Source organism: Psittacula echo (genome assembly GCF_963264785.1).
Source record: "Psittacula echo genome assembly, chromosome: 3".
In the NCBI taxonomy this organism is placed as follows: domain Eukaryota; kingdom Metazoa; phylum Chordata; class Aves; order Psittaciformes; family Psittacidae; genus Psittacula; species Psittacula echo.
Genome location: NC_137736.1, coordinates 34,428,861 through 34,442,596, shown reverse-complemented (window position 1 = coordinate 34,442,596; position 13,736 = coordinate 34,428,861). Strand labels below are relative to the sequence as shown.

The following is a 13,736-nucleotide window of genomic DNA, read 5'->3' as shown; positions in this document are numbered from 1 at the left end:
TTACAATTTTAGCTCTGCCATGCTGGTGCTATTACAGTGTTTAATTTCTGAAGCATTTGATGTAGTAACTGAATCATGACTGAAAAAATTATACTAGCCATGTTCTGTTGGTGCAGCCTCATCCACATGACTGCTTCCACAAGCAGAGAACAGATGCAACAGGGCAGAATTTAACTTTATTGCTTAAAAAGAGTATCAAAAAGTTCAGATTTTTGTTCTTCAAATTTTATATTAACTAGGTGCATCACCTCATTTGAAATTCCTCTTGTCTGCAAGAGACAGAGCACAGGTCTCAGTTACCCAAGAACCTGACCATTGCATGTTCCACCTTCTCCTCTCTCCTGTAGCAGATGTACTGCAATTATAAGCAGCATTTGTTATCATTCTAAACATGCAAAGCAGGAAGAAGTATGATTCTTACACAAAAGATGTAGGCTGTAGATACTAGATGAGAGGCAGATGGTAAATTATCTTGTAAAGCCAAGGTCTCTGCTGTTATTTTTCTTTGGAACAGATACGTAACAAAAAATGAACAAAGAAGCGGTTAACTCAGTCTGACTACTATATAATTCCACATACTTCTTCCTGATAAGAATTTGGGTGGCTTCATCTGTATTGCCTTTGAAGAGAATTAAGTCTTCAGGGTGCACCTGGTTCTCCCCCTGAAATCAGCGACATCTAAATGAACTGTAAATGAGAATACAAGCCTAACAGCAACAAGAAAGTCCAATTGGGAAATGCAGTTACAAAGGTTCCCCCAGCATGACTCAAGACATTCTGCAGCATGTGTTTCCAGCCACATCATTTCCTAGGCAGAACTATTTTGCCCTCAGTTCCAGAGATAATTACACAGCGAAAGTCCTCCTGTATTTTATATTACCACTTGTATTCTGTATCAGATATTCATTCTAAAATCTTCTCTTATAGACGAAGTATCCAAAGACCAAAGTAAACGTCTACACTAAAGCACATAATTCACAAGGGAGCATCTTCTAATACCTGAATCATCACCGATGGGGTATTTCAATAGGCCTCCTGATAATTATTTCAGTAACAGGTGAAACATATATAAGAACATCTACTTTTAGGAAGCTATTGAGATTTAAATAGGTACTGAAAACAAAATTGCTTGGCCTTCTATAACCCTTTCCCATCACGCTTAACGTTGTTTCAGGGATGAACGAGTTAAAGAATTGTTTGAAAACGGAAGTAATTCTTCCATACATATTTTATTATATATTCTTTTCATATATTTGAAGGTTGGTGGAAAAGTGACTATGTTTGAATGGATTTGGGGACCTTCAGTCTTTCCATTTCCTACTTAACATAGGCTTTGAGATCAAGACAATGCCTGCTACACCTTGGTCCTGTGCTTGATGAGGAGGACTCTGCCAGTCCTAGGCATTAAAACTGTGCTTGCAAATTACCTTCTATTAGATAACTAAATTTTCCACATGGCACAATGTAAGTAAGGGATGGTGGTTTTGCTATCCTCTGTACCAACAGTGGTAAACAAAAATTGCTAGCTTCTAGGTTCAAAGCCGGCACAGTGGTGAGGCAATGTGAACTCCTAACACCTCAGCTTGCTACTGTCCCAGTGCTTTTCATAGAGAAAAAGGACAGATCTTGTATAGAAGCCTCTGGTATTACTACAGAATTCTGGTAAATTACAAGATTTCTTAATATAAATTGCATGTGATGCCTTTTGGAAGTAATACCTAAAAAAAGAAGGCCATTTTGTCATCTTACATGAATGTCATGTTTCAACAAGATCTGCTATTAAAGTTCTTAGATAAATTAATCTGACAAGAAGGTAGATGGCCAGTTCTCAAATAAATGAGACAGCAGATAAATCAACAGGAAACAAAAGAGTAGGACTCAATGGTCAATCAATAAAGAAAGCTTACCCCTGAGTCTCAGGGAATCTTTATTGGGCTATGCTCTGTCCACCTTACTCCTGAATGGTTTGAAAAAGGAGGTAAATAGCAAGGTACCAGCATGAACACTAAAAGCTCACTTAGGTTCAGAGAGCAAATTAATGGTTTTACAATAGAAAAATCCATCAAGAGCTAGTAAACACAAAATACTACACCTAGTTCAGGAAATCTCTGAGCTGCAAGCTGCAAGAACCCAGGGAAACACTACTACACACTTGCCTGCACTGGAACTCTTCCCCAAGCATTCGGTCTACCTGCTGTCAAAGAAAGGACATTGGGCCAGGTGGACTTTCTCTAACTTCTCACAATGGCAAGCTGACCTAAACTTCCATCTTATTTTTGTCTTTTTTTGTCATTTATACAGCTTATGTTAGCCTTATATCCTTACATACTTCAGAAGCGTGTAAATCACAGAGGTTCTGGGGATAAGGCATGGCCTTTTTGGTTTCTTCATTTAGGTTTTGCCTCAGGGACATTCCCCTTGAGGCTGAGCACCCACCCTTCAGTTTGCAATGCTCTAATTAAAAATCCAAATCAGTTCATTGCCATGTGTTAAAATACCATGTAAATTTTGCTGGGATTCTCCTTGTGTGTTGTTTCAATTAAGTCTTGAGATGATAATTTTAATAGTAAGACCAAACACTGTTTTCTAATAGAGGACAAATGTAGCCATCAGTTTAATGAGTACAGTTGTGAATCATAATGCAGTTGAGTACTCCTTGGGAGGGTCTGCCCCATTTTGAGTAGTATCATGTTTGCTGAGCTCTGGCTTCCCAAAGCCAGTTTACCTACAAGAACAATGCTACAGGGAAGTGTGAAGCAATTAATTTCTTTAGAGAATACACAACTGAACTCAGACATTAAATCCCCTGAGAACAAAAGACCTGCCTTAGTAAGCAGGCAAGTTCAGGCACCCATGCTTCCAGAACGCACTTTCCAAAATGGCATGTAAATGCACATGTAAAAATGGACTCGTAACAGCATTTTTACTCTTGAGCTACCTTCTGTTCATGGTTGCTTTTGTGATTTCTCTTTTCTTTTACTGATCAACCATCTGATCAATCATATGATGGCTGAAGCCTTCGATTGCAAAATGACTCTTGCCTCAGTTTCCTTCAGACTTCAAATATCTTCAGACTGTGGACCGAACGCTACTTTGAAATAAGAAAAAAGTACACCCATACAATGGTACATGCTGTCTCTAGCTCCTCAACACCTCGAGCAAGACATGACAGTGTATGGGCAGAGGACAGCAAAGCATGTCATCAAATCCCACTCAGTGTACAGGAAGTTGTAGTGGACGGTTGTCAAGGTGAGTTACAGCCATCCCACATGCTTACTGTGAGATGGAAACAGCAGAGTCCACAGCTCAAACTCCTGACAAGTCGTCATCACCACTGCCATCATCATGTTCCTGGCATATAAATTCTGAAATGCTTTATTGGTACAGCTCTAAAACTTCCTTCCTCGGCCAAAAGTTTTCACAATGGCAACTAGCATTAAAACATCAGCTAGAATGAAAAACAGGTCATTGTATTATTTAGTTCTAATAAACTAAAAAGCAAGAGGAAGAAGAATATGTTCTACTCACACAAAGTCTCAGTGACCCAAATTCATGGAATCAAACTCAAACACATTTCCAAAAAAAGCTCCAGGTACAAAAAAAACCCACCATAAAACAAACCCACAACAATAACAATGGATTCTCCTTGAAGGAAAATAAGTAATGCTGAACTAAGGCCATACTCAGCTGGGAAACAGTAGAAGGATCAGAGAAAGGGGCTGACCAAGACTTGTCCCCAGTAACCTCTATTTTATACAACCCATGCAAGAAGTTGCTAGGAAGAGCTATATATCACTTAATAAAAAACTGTGAACAATTCCAGTAACAGTGACTACTCAGTATATTTTTACCATCATGAGAGAGCTTAAGTGTTAACAGAAAAACTGCATAGACTTTAGCAAGGTTGAAATATGCATTAAGAAATCTTCTTGCTAAAAATCATGTTAGTGAAATTAATGAAACATTTTAAGTCACTGAAAATGAATCCACAAAATATTTGCTTGAAGAGCTTTTTATTAGTACTGCAGTTCATTTCAACCAGTTTAACTTGTTTATTCCTTCTAACATACAGATCTTAATTTGCATACATCCTGCTCTCCAAGATGAAAACACACTCTCAGACAAAGCAGTCAAACAATACAACCCATCTGTCAAAGAAAAGGCAGAAAAAAACCACCCCAACCCAAACCCTCTCTCGGGAAGTGGTTTTTGCTCTTTACTGTTCTGCATCTTTTCCTCCTATCTTAGCAACAGCGCGTGGATCAGCCAACCGGGACCCAGGCAGCACGTTGAGAGCATCACCGCCGGGTTACTGCAGTGCATTGCCCGCCAGTAACCGCGCCGGGAGAGACCCAGACCGTGCATGCGGCACCTCTACCGCAGTGCACCTGCTGGGCATGAGGACAGGCTTTTTCCGACTCCTCCAGCACGGATTAGCAAATAATTTAGAGCAAATCCCCCCCTCCCTTCCCCCCCTCCCCCCCTTTTCGGATATCTCACGGGGGGGGGAGGGGAATCTTTTAAATGAAGTCACAGAAAGGATGTAGTAAAAAAAGCCTAACTAAAAAGAACCAGGTCTGTTTAACTGCGCGTACCAGAACTAATTTGTAACAGAGCACCGAAGCAAATCAGCAAAACCCAGCCTGTTTAAATCTCTGATGATGATTTGACAGGGGGTTAAGTTTCCCTCTTCTGCAGGAATCAGTATTAACATAATATACAGACCTCCTAGCTGAAATGTAGCCATGTTCTCATGACACTATCTCAGACCGTGATGACCACTTTTTGCATTTCATGAATATCAAGCAACGTGCCAAAGGCTCCATGTTTCCCCATTGGACGTAACAGAGTAATCCAGAATAAGTGTGGTTCTTCCTTCCTCTCCTTCCACTCCTGCTGTTTAATGTGCTGAATCTCAAAGCAACAACCTTGACAGAGAAGACAGCACCTCTCTGGCTGATTGTTTCCACACGGTCTGAGCCATTAGAACAAACCCAAATTAACAGAAATACCACATTTTCTGCTGAGCATGCATTCTGAATTGCTACTAAACCACTCCAAAAAAAACCCTCGGCTGCATTTTGTCTGTCTGGATCCCGTTCCCTCAAAGGTTACTACAGACCAAATCCTAACAGATCTTACACTCTGTGAGTGCAGCACAAATGAGTCATTACGGCACTAAAAATAACAATGGAGAAATTTCCAACTAAAATGTTGCCTAATTAACCATGAATACTGACAAGTATGAGAGGGAAAAAAAGTAATCCCTGAGTTGTGGAGTTTCGAAATTTATTACTACTTTCTTCCTGGATGCACTCAAGTTACGTAGAAACAGTATTTCCATTTCCATCCTACATTAAAGCAAAACTACCTAAAAACAATAGAACAAACATTCTCTGGTGGGTATATAAAATGTATCTATCTTTTCAAAGTGAAGCTAAATGAGTCTGATCAAGACAGAAGGCTCCAAAGAACTTGTCATGCCCAATTCGTATTTGGGACTACCTCTAATTTCATCCTCAAAGCACTCATTCTATTCAGACTACTTTATGTTGCTTTTAACAAAAACAGCAGAAACCTAAGGCACTGACTTTTCTCAAAAATCCTCTTGCAAACAGGTTTCAGGCAGTTTTAGTATCAAAACTTATGTACCTATAATTTGTTTATAAACTGGTAAAACCAATATATATTTCTGTGGTTTGCATTTCAAACTGCAGCTTAAACAGTTCTGAAGCCCACATAAGATCCACTTTCAGATCCTCTCCTCAGCCCTTAGATAAATGGCTCTGTTACAAGGCAGTGAAACTTTGGCCACATTTTGTTCTGAAACTCTGCAGATCTTGTTTTTCCACATATAAGCAGCCCACACTGGATCTAACACAGGACTCTCTCTTCCCCTCTAAGCCAGCTGGCTCCCACGTCCTAAAAGAAAGGAGAAGGTATTTTCGGCTCTATGTGTGCTGAAGTTTTGTTTTTCTGGCTTTACCAGTTTGTCTTGATCTTGATCAGTGTCTCCACTCCAGGACTCCTGTAGCTTTCTTAAGCAAACCTTGAACCTTGGTGACCCACAGGAGACCCCTGGGACATGCCTAAAGATAGGCTGGATTCAAAGACTGAGACATGTTTCCAGTTCTAGAAGACCCTTAACCTCCCAAGATCTCTGGATCAATCTCTCTCCTTCAAAACTGAAGAAACAGTTGATTCTATAAGTTGACTGATTCCATAAAAGCTCTATGGCGAAAAGTCATCCGAGACCCTGCGAAACTTTTACCTCGTAACCTTTCCAAATTTCCATATTGGTAAGAACTCCTGCTGAATGAAATGGGTCATATACACAGCTGCTCTGATCAAGGACTCACCGGCCAGATTACTTCCCTGTTAATATCACTGACTTCAAGAGGAATTACATCATGAGTGAATCAGGTCCAGAGTCATACCAATCTTTGCTATGAATCTGATAAAACCTCATTAAAATGAAGAGAGTGGCATTTATCATATAAATCTGAGAATGAAAATGCCCTTATTTTTGAAGAGAAAGTGAGATTTAATAGATAAATTTGGCATTTTAAGGCTGAGACACAAATCAATAAAAATTCTAATTTGAAGTCTACTATGACTTATTTAGCTTCTTTGTTGATGACAAGCAATGCAAATTCATGTTTCATTGTGTTTTTAATAAAAAGTAAATGATGTTACACACCATGAGTGTCATTGTCTGAACAACAAAACTAAGTACAGAACACAATGGCAGCATTACTAATTATTCTTCCTTTTGTTAACTTAGAGCCTAACCTTAACATTACTTTGAAATACCATTTTTACTGACAGGAGTACATTTTTTTGTTGCTCTTTAGTTGAATTCCTCCCCAACAAGCTGGCACAAACTGTCTTTGCAAGGAAACTATACTTCTCCTTTTGTGATCCAACAGTCATAAAAGGTTTTAACTAATTCATTACAGTCACGGAGGATGATGTAGAAATAGCAGAACTTTTTTCCAATCTCCACTTCAGAATAGAAACACCATTCATTTAAAAGGCACATTTTCGTAACAACATCCCTTATCGCTTATTGCCACAACCAGCACCCAAGAACAATGCGAGCTGACAGACATCACCCTTTTTATTTTCATCTTGTGCATACAAGTGTATTGCTTTTTAAAAATCAGTCATATTTCCTACATTGGATTTGTACTTTCAGGAGTTTGTTTTCTGCTATTCTTGTAAAAAAAAAAATAAATTTTAAATATTTCACGTCACAGCCATGAGAGATCCTTTTAGCATGGGAAACCCACAAGGAGTGTAGAGCTACAACCACCACCAGTGTCTGGAGGCACAGTATAGCCCTTCTGTTAAGCAGAGGCAGATTAAAGCCCATTGCTAAGTCACAGTTTCCCATTGGAGGAGAAGTGAGTAAGAGACATTCAAAACAGTTTTACATGTGAGGCATTTATCTACAAGCCCGTTCCAAATTACACACAAACAATTCTACTTGCAGAACCACTAAAACAATTCAAGGAATCTGATAGTTTGGTCATTACCTTCATTAGACCATTCAGGCAACTCAGTTTTGTATTTCTCTGATGTATTTCTATTAAAACCAATGTATTGTGTCAGTCCCTGGAGTAGGCAACATGGCTGGGCTTTCCAGGGCTGCATCAACCTTGGGGTGAACAGGTATCTCATAAGGACTACCATAAGCCATCCAAACTTCAGTATGTGGCCACTGGCTCTTGTTATGTATCATCTAGTGCTACTGACAGGAGTTCAGTTTCACTGAGCTGCCCTCTAGTTAGTGGTATGCCAGAATGAGATCATCCACCAGACTCCCCTTCACTAGACCGAACAAGCCCAGCTCCCTCAGCCTCTTTTTGTAGGCTTCCTGACCAATTTTTAACCCCTCTGACAGACCCTTTCCAGCTTCCTAACACCTCTGTTGATCTGGAGGGCTCAAAGCTGAATATGTTATTCCCACTGTGCTCTCACTGATGTTGAGAAGGATAACAACTTGCCACATCCTCCAAAGGTGACACATGATGTGGTTTCTCTTGCTTGCAGTGAGAGTACACTTTGGCTCATAGTCAGCTTGGCATCAACTGTTCATCTCCCAAGTCTGTTCTAGATCCCTGGTGAGCAGAAGAGTGCCAAGACCTGCTGGCAGGCAGTATGCCTCACAGCCACTTGCAGGCTGTCCTTAGCGGCCTGAGGAAACACATATGGTGCAAGACCAGGTAAGGAGGGAATATGAACTCCTGCTTATAGACGGCAAGAAAAGTTTAATCTCCTCTTTCAAATCTAAGTGTAGTGACCTATTCATAGACATACCCTAGAGTTAAATATCACAACAGGTCTTTTTCAGCAGCAGGACATTTTGCCAGGATGTGCCAGTGGGTTCAAGCCATGTCACTCAGTCATTTCAGCAAATGTGGATAGAGGTTTCTGGCATAGAACCCCTCAATCATTTCAGGCCAATGAGAAAGAGATCCAGTTAGAAAACTCAAGGTTTTAAATCTTACATGAGACACTTTAACCTAGCTCCATTTTTTGGGGAAAAAAACTTCAACACTTGAGTTTGTTCTGCAAGATAAAAAATAATTCTGAATGTACAAAAGTTGCTGCCAAATCAAGTTGTTCACCTCTGGACAGTATGGCTACACATGCAATTTTAATCAATAATTAAAATAAGGCAGGTGTGTGTAGATACAGTTTTGATGTTGAAAAAAAGCCATTAAAGCCTCAAGTCAGCACATCCTTCAACACATGAATAATTATATGCACAGGCTGTCCACATACAGTAGCACTTCCATGGCCATAGCTCCAGTGTTTTTCATACCACACATTTTTAGACTATTCAAGGCTTGGTGTTGTGATAATTACACAATTTCAAGACAGCAGCAGTGTACTTTATGAAACAATTTCAAGTAGAACCTTTAAGCCAGTGGATTTATAGATTCAGAGCAAGTGCAGGTATCAAGTATGGCTCAGGTAAGGAGCATACTGGAAGGGGCTTATCTCTTAAAAAGAACTAAAGCACACAACCATACCAATTTACATTACTAAGAGAGAATTCCTCAAGGAAAAGCAGTTACACAATTTAGTACATAAAATTCTCCTTAAGATTTCAGTATTTTGTCTTGGGCTTACTTCTTTGTGCTAGCAGGAATTTACTGCACAACCTAGTTTTCATTCTGGAGATGACTAGTCACACACACAAAACAAAAACTCTCTATGAAACACACAGCTACACAAAGCAGATGAAGGTATAAAAGGAATGCATACAAAGCAGATGAAAAAGGACGGAGCCACCTTACACCCACCTTTCAGAACTGGAATAGACCAAGAGCATATAAAGAAGAGAGCTGAATATGCCTTCCTTATTCCCATCAGTAAATCAGCACCAGAAGAACTGTCTCAGAGCCACTGTAAGTGCAACTGGATTGTGAAAGTGGTAACATCCCTTCCTTGAGATGCATCCATTTAATGTGCCTTGTGTTGTAGACTGTGAACTCTTTGCTGTGTATTATTAGCAAAGTAGCTAGCAAAAGAGCATCCTAGTCCTTGATTAAATTCTAGGATTTACTCCTAGCTATTATGGAATATGCTAGGATTCATTCCTAGCAATAGCCAGTGCTTTCATCAGTTAAAAGAAATGGTAAGCTTAGAGAGACCCATCATAGAACACCAAGAGATAGGCATGGTCTGACATTCCTATGGCTCACAGCATTTATTTCCAAACACAGCACTTTAAGAGAATAACTTTTACCCTGGTTTCAAATGCCTTCTGAAATTCTGCGACGCTGTCTGTTCTGAAATAGTATTGAAAAAAATAACCATTTCACAAAACAGCCAATTGCAAAAGTAAAAAAAGCATCCTCTTTCCCCTCACCCCCGTCTTTACTGCATGCTCCACCCACCGCCAACAACAAATTGTAGACATACAAGATCACAGGGCAGATACTTGGCAGTACAGCAACACTATAATTACTTCAGATACTTTAGAATTAGGAGGAAAAATATGCAGTTGTATGAACTATTGCACCTACAGTTTCTTGGAGTGCAAGGGGCCACACACCCCACTGCATCAGGCTTTGGGAAGGTTCCCCAGTGTCAAGTAGAAGCAGTGGGTATATCAAGAAGCCAAGCAAAAAGCAACTCTGAAAATGTGCTTCCTCTACTTGCTCCACAGCAGATTCATTACACCTAGCATGACCACCCACATGGGCAATAACGTTTATATGTTAGCCAAAACATTACGCTTTTCTCACCTTTCTTTCTCCACCATGGCCCTTCTTGGATAGAGTATGACAGTTCTTTAAACTCAATATTCACAGCTGGTCTGCGGGGTAGGTAGGAGAAACGATGAGCTTCTGTCAGAGTACTGTCCACTTTTTTTAAATGTCCATTCATCAGTCGAATGTCTTGGTTATCTGTGCCATTGGACACTACTTCATCCACCGAAACACACACCGACTTTGGCTCGGCCATGGTACAAGCAGAATTGCTGCCGTTCTAGAGAGAAGTTGGAGAATGGACAAAGTTCACAGACTTTTGTTTAGGAACACGTTTCCAAACCTTCTGCACTAGAAGAATTATTACTTAAGTAACACAAGAACCCAGCACTGTAATGTACTGAAAGGTGAAAGGGGAAACAAAACCCAAACTTTTGTTTGTTCTGCCAGTGTCTTGACAGAAGAGGTAAAAGAGCCCTCGCATTCGGCAGCACACAAAGGGTAGTTCCTTTAGCACCAGTTACCCCTCAAAGGGTGTATACATAGCACATTAGTATCGTCAGAACAGAGCAGCTCTTGCACCAGATTAATACATTTGTAAGTTCAGTCCCCATTGTGTTTGGTTTCTCATGCACCCAAAAGAATTTGGTTCTAGTTACTCTGATTCCAGGGCTTGTATTGGGACAGAGCTGAAGGGGGAAGGGAGCTGCCAAACAATTATTTGTGCAGACATTTCAAAAGACAACCACTCAAAAAGTCTAAGAGCTGTCATTCCTTTGGATCGGCATGTAATTCCATAAATGTGAAGCTGCACAAGCTATATTTCTGTGAATTTTAAAATGTATGATTTTGTGCCTTATTTGCTCCTGCGCTGATAGTTCTGGAGACTTTGCAACCTGGAACAGTACTTCTTTCCTAGATGTCTGTTAGAAAAGCACAATGCTTTCCACCTAAAATCCTTGCACCCTTTCCTTGCTTGACAGTGATTCCTAATGGAAATCTTATCAGCTACACAAACATATTAAACCTTGCTAAAGTACTTGCACTGTTGACATTGTAAGGTCAATGCTCCATGCTTACAGCCATATTTCTCACTACGCTTTGCCCACTGCAGCACTCATTGTAATTCCACTTGGCATTTTTTGGACTGAATCTCTTTCCCCTCCTCTCCTGACCATGATGATGGCCTGCCACCTGCCTTTCTCTTCTTTTTTATTATGCACACAAATTGGAACTTTTTCCATTACTTTCACCTGCATAGGCACCTTGCACCAATATCAAGAGGCTGTGTATAAAGCCAAAAGTGAAACAATAATGAATTTTCTTCAGCTAAACACAAGTTTGAAGAGTTAGGCTGTTAACTGTCATCTGTTGTTTGGTGAATGTCCCAAGCAGGGCCCAACATCTGCACAGCTGTTTATTAGAAAATATTAGTATTTTTAATGTAGATCTGCATTGGAGACTTCTTTTGTGCTAGGCTTCCCATGCTGTCACATCTTCCCAACAACGTACACATCTCCAAAGGTTAACTGTTGGAAAACCTATGAGCTGCACTACTTTTCAAGGCATTAGTGTTGGAATACCTCCAAACAGAGAGCTGTAGGTCAAGCCACTGTCTCCCCCTACTTATCCTCCAATGCCACAGAGAAGTCACATTGCCCCCTTTTCTCTGTGCCAGTTTCATCCTCTGTCACGGTTACTGTTCTTTTCCTTTATGTTGTAAAAACAGTGCTGCTCAGATCAGTCACTTGACACGAATGCAGATGAAGAATATTAAAGTCCTACATAACACTGATGGAAAATATTTTAAAAGTAGCCCTAAATAACCACTACATAGCGAGGGCTGTCTTGTTCTCCATGCACAAGCCCCAAGTTCTGGAGGTTAAAATCAGCTCTGCTTACTTAATTTTCTCAAGAGATTTTAATCATGCCCTCAACTTACTTAAAGGTCAGGTATCCAGTAACACTCCTGATTTCTTACAGAGCTGACTGTAATGGTATGTAATTTGAACATAACAAGAGTAATGTAAAACATCCTAGAACTGAACAGTTAAAGTAGGGGAACCTCCCTCTTCCCTAAAAAATAAGAGAAGATGAGTTAGCACTATTCTTTCCTGAATGTTTTCAAGGCTTGTCACTCATAAGCTGTTTGGTTCAGAAGAACCACTTCACACATCAAAGAGAATATCAAAAAAAAAACAACTCTCAGTGAGCCGGTCACCTTGAGCATTCAGGTGACGGCTGGAGTTTCTCTAGTTCAAATCAATTCAAATAGAAATATCCTTTGGGCAAAGTCCTTGTCCACCTACTTACTCATCTGGCAGTATGAAGCCAGACACTTTTATTCTGGGCACATAAAACAAACCATTTCAATCACCCAGTGGACTGAAATGCCTGTTTTCACTGACAGAGTCCTGCCAGTCCTTGGTCACAAGCCTGCCTTCTCCAGCCACCACCTGCCAGGGGTGAGGATCCTCATAGGCCCTGGGATGGCAGAAACAGCTCCCAGTCAAGGGATCATCTTTGTTTGCGAAGAGATGGGCAACCCCCATGGATACGACAGCCACACACTTACGCAAGCCCTGTGTAACTAACTCCTCAAGCACACCCCAACTCCCTTCCCACACCGGATAACACCAACAAACCCTTCAAACTGGTACCCACTTGAACCCCCCTGCGCATCAGACACGAAGAGCGCTATGTTCTCAAGGACTACGTTCACATCTCAGCCGCTTTCGTACAGGTTTACTTCCCCTATAGTTTTACTCTCCCGCTAAGGACCTGAACCGCTTCCCGGCGCCCACCGTGCAAGGCCCCACCGCCCTCCCGCAGCGGCAAGACGGTCCCGCCGGCTCTGCCTGCTCCTTGCCCAGCCGCCCGCCCGCCTCACGCCGCCCCGGCTGTTATGCAAAGGTTACGGTGCCTCGGCAAATCTGTTTTGAAAACGACGGGGCGCAGCGGCGCAAGGAGCATGCTCGGAGCAGCCGCTAATCCCCCCGTCTTAGCGACAGCACTGAGGTAACTAGCGGTCAAGCGCCGCGGTCCCCTCACACTCCCCGCCGCCAAACGGGGGCTGCCCCGCGCTCCGCACCCCGCGGTGGGACGCAGCCCCGGGACCACCGATCAGTCCCGGTTGTCCCTCAGGGACAGTGGGACATTACCCGCGGAGCCCTCGCCCCGTGTCCCTCCCAGCCCCGCACGTGGCCCGCAGCGGCCGCGCAGCACCCCGCGGAGGTAGGCAGGGAGGTAAGGGCGCGCCTTACCAAAGCGGTGCCCAGGGAGAAAGCCGCCATCAGACATGCCATGTGCCCCGCTGCCCGCCCGGCTGCTGGCTGCTGGCTGCTGCTCCAGCTCCGCCGGCGCCGCGCCGAGCCCTCGAGTGCCGCCTCTCCGCCCGGAGTGGCTGCGGGAGGCAGGCGGGCAGCGAGGGAGCGACCTCCCCCTGCGCTGGGGCCGCCTCCGCCCGGGGCTGCCCGCCCCCCGGTCCCTGCTGCAAGGCTGGGGAGAGCC

General features: G+C 42.2%; 1 protein-coding gene across 2 annotated transcripts in view; it reads right to left on the bottom strand.

The window, feature by feature from the left end:
• The window catches only part of ABCG1 (ATP binding cassette subfamily G member 1), a gene marked incomplete at both ends in the record, with an annotated part of 45,998 nt that extends 32,467 nt beyond the window's left edge, over positions 1 to 13,531 (bottom strand). The window contains 2 exons of one of the 2 annotated variants that reach the window (XM_080613426.1): positions 10,252 to 10,506; positions 13,490 to 13,531. In XM_080613426.1, the coding sequence (XP_080469552.1) occupies positions 10,252 to 10,506; positions 13,490 to 13,531 (297 nt within the window). The remainder of the gene's footprint in view (positions 1 to 10,251; positions 10,507 to 13,489) is intronic. The other variant, XM_080613427.1, reaches the window with a different exon arrangement.
• Positions 13,532 to 13,736: the final 205 nt, after the last annotated feature.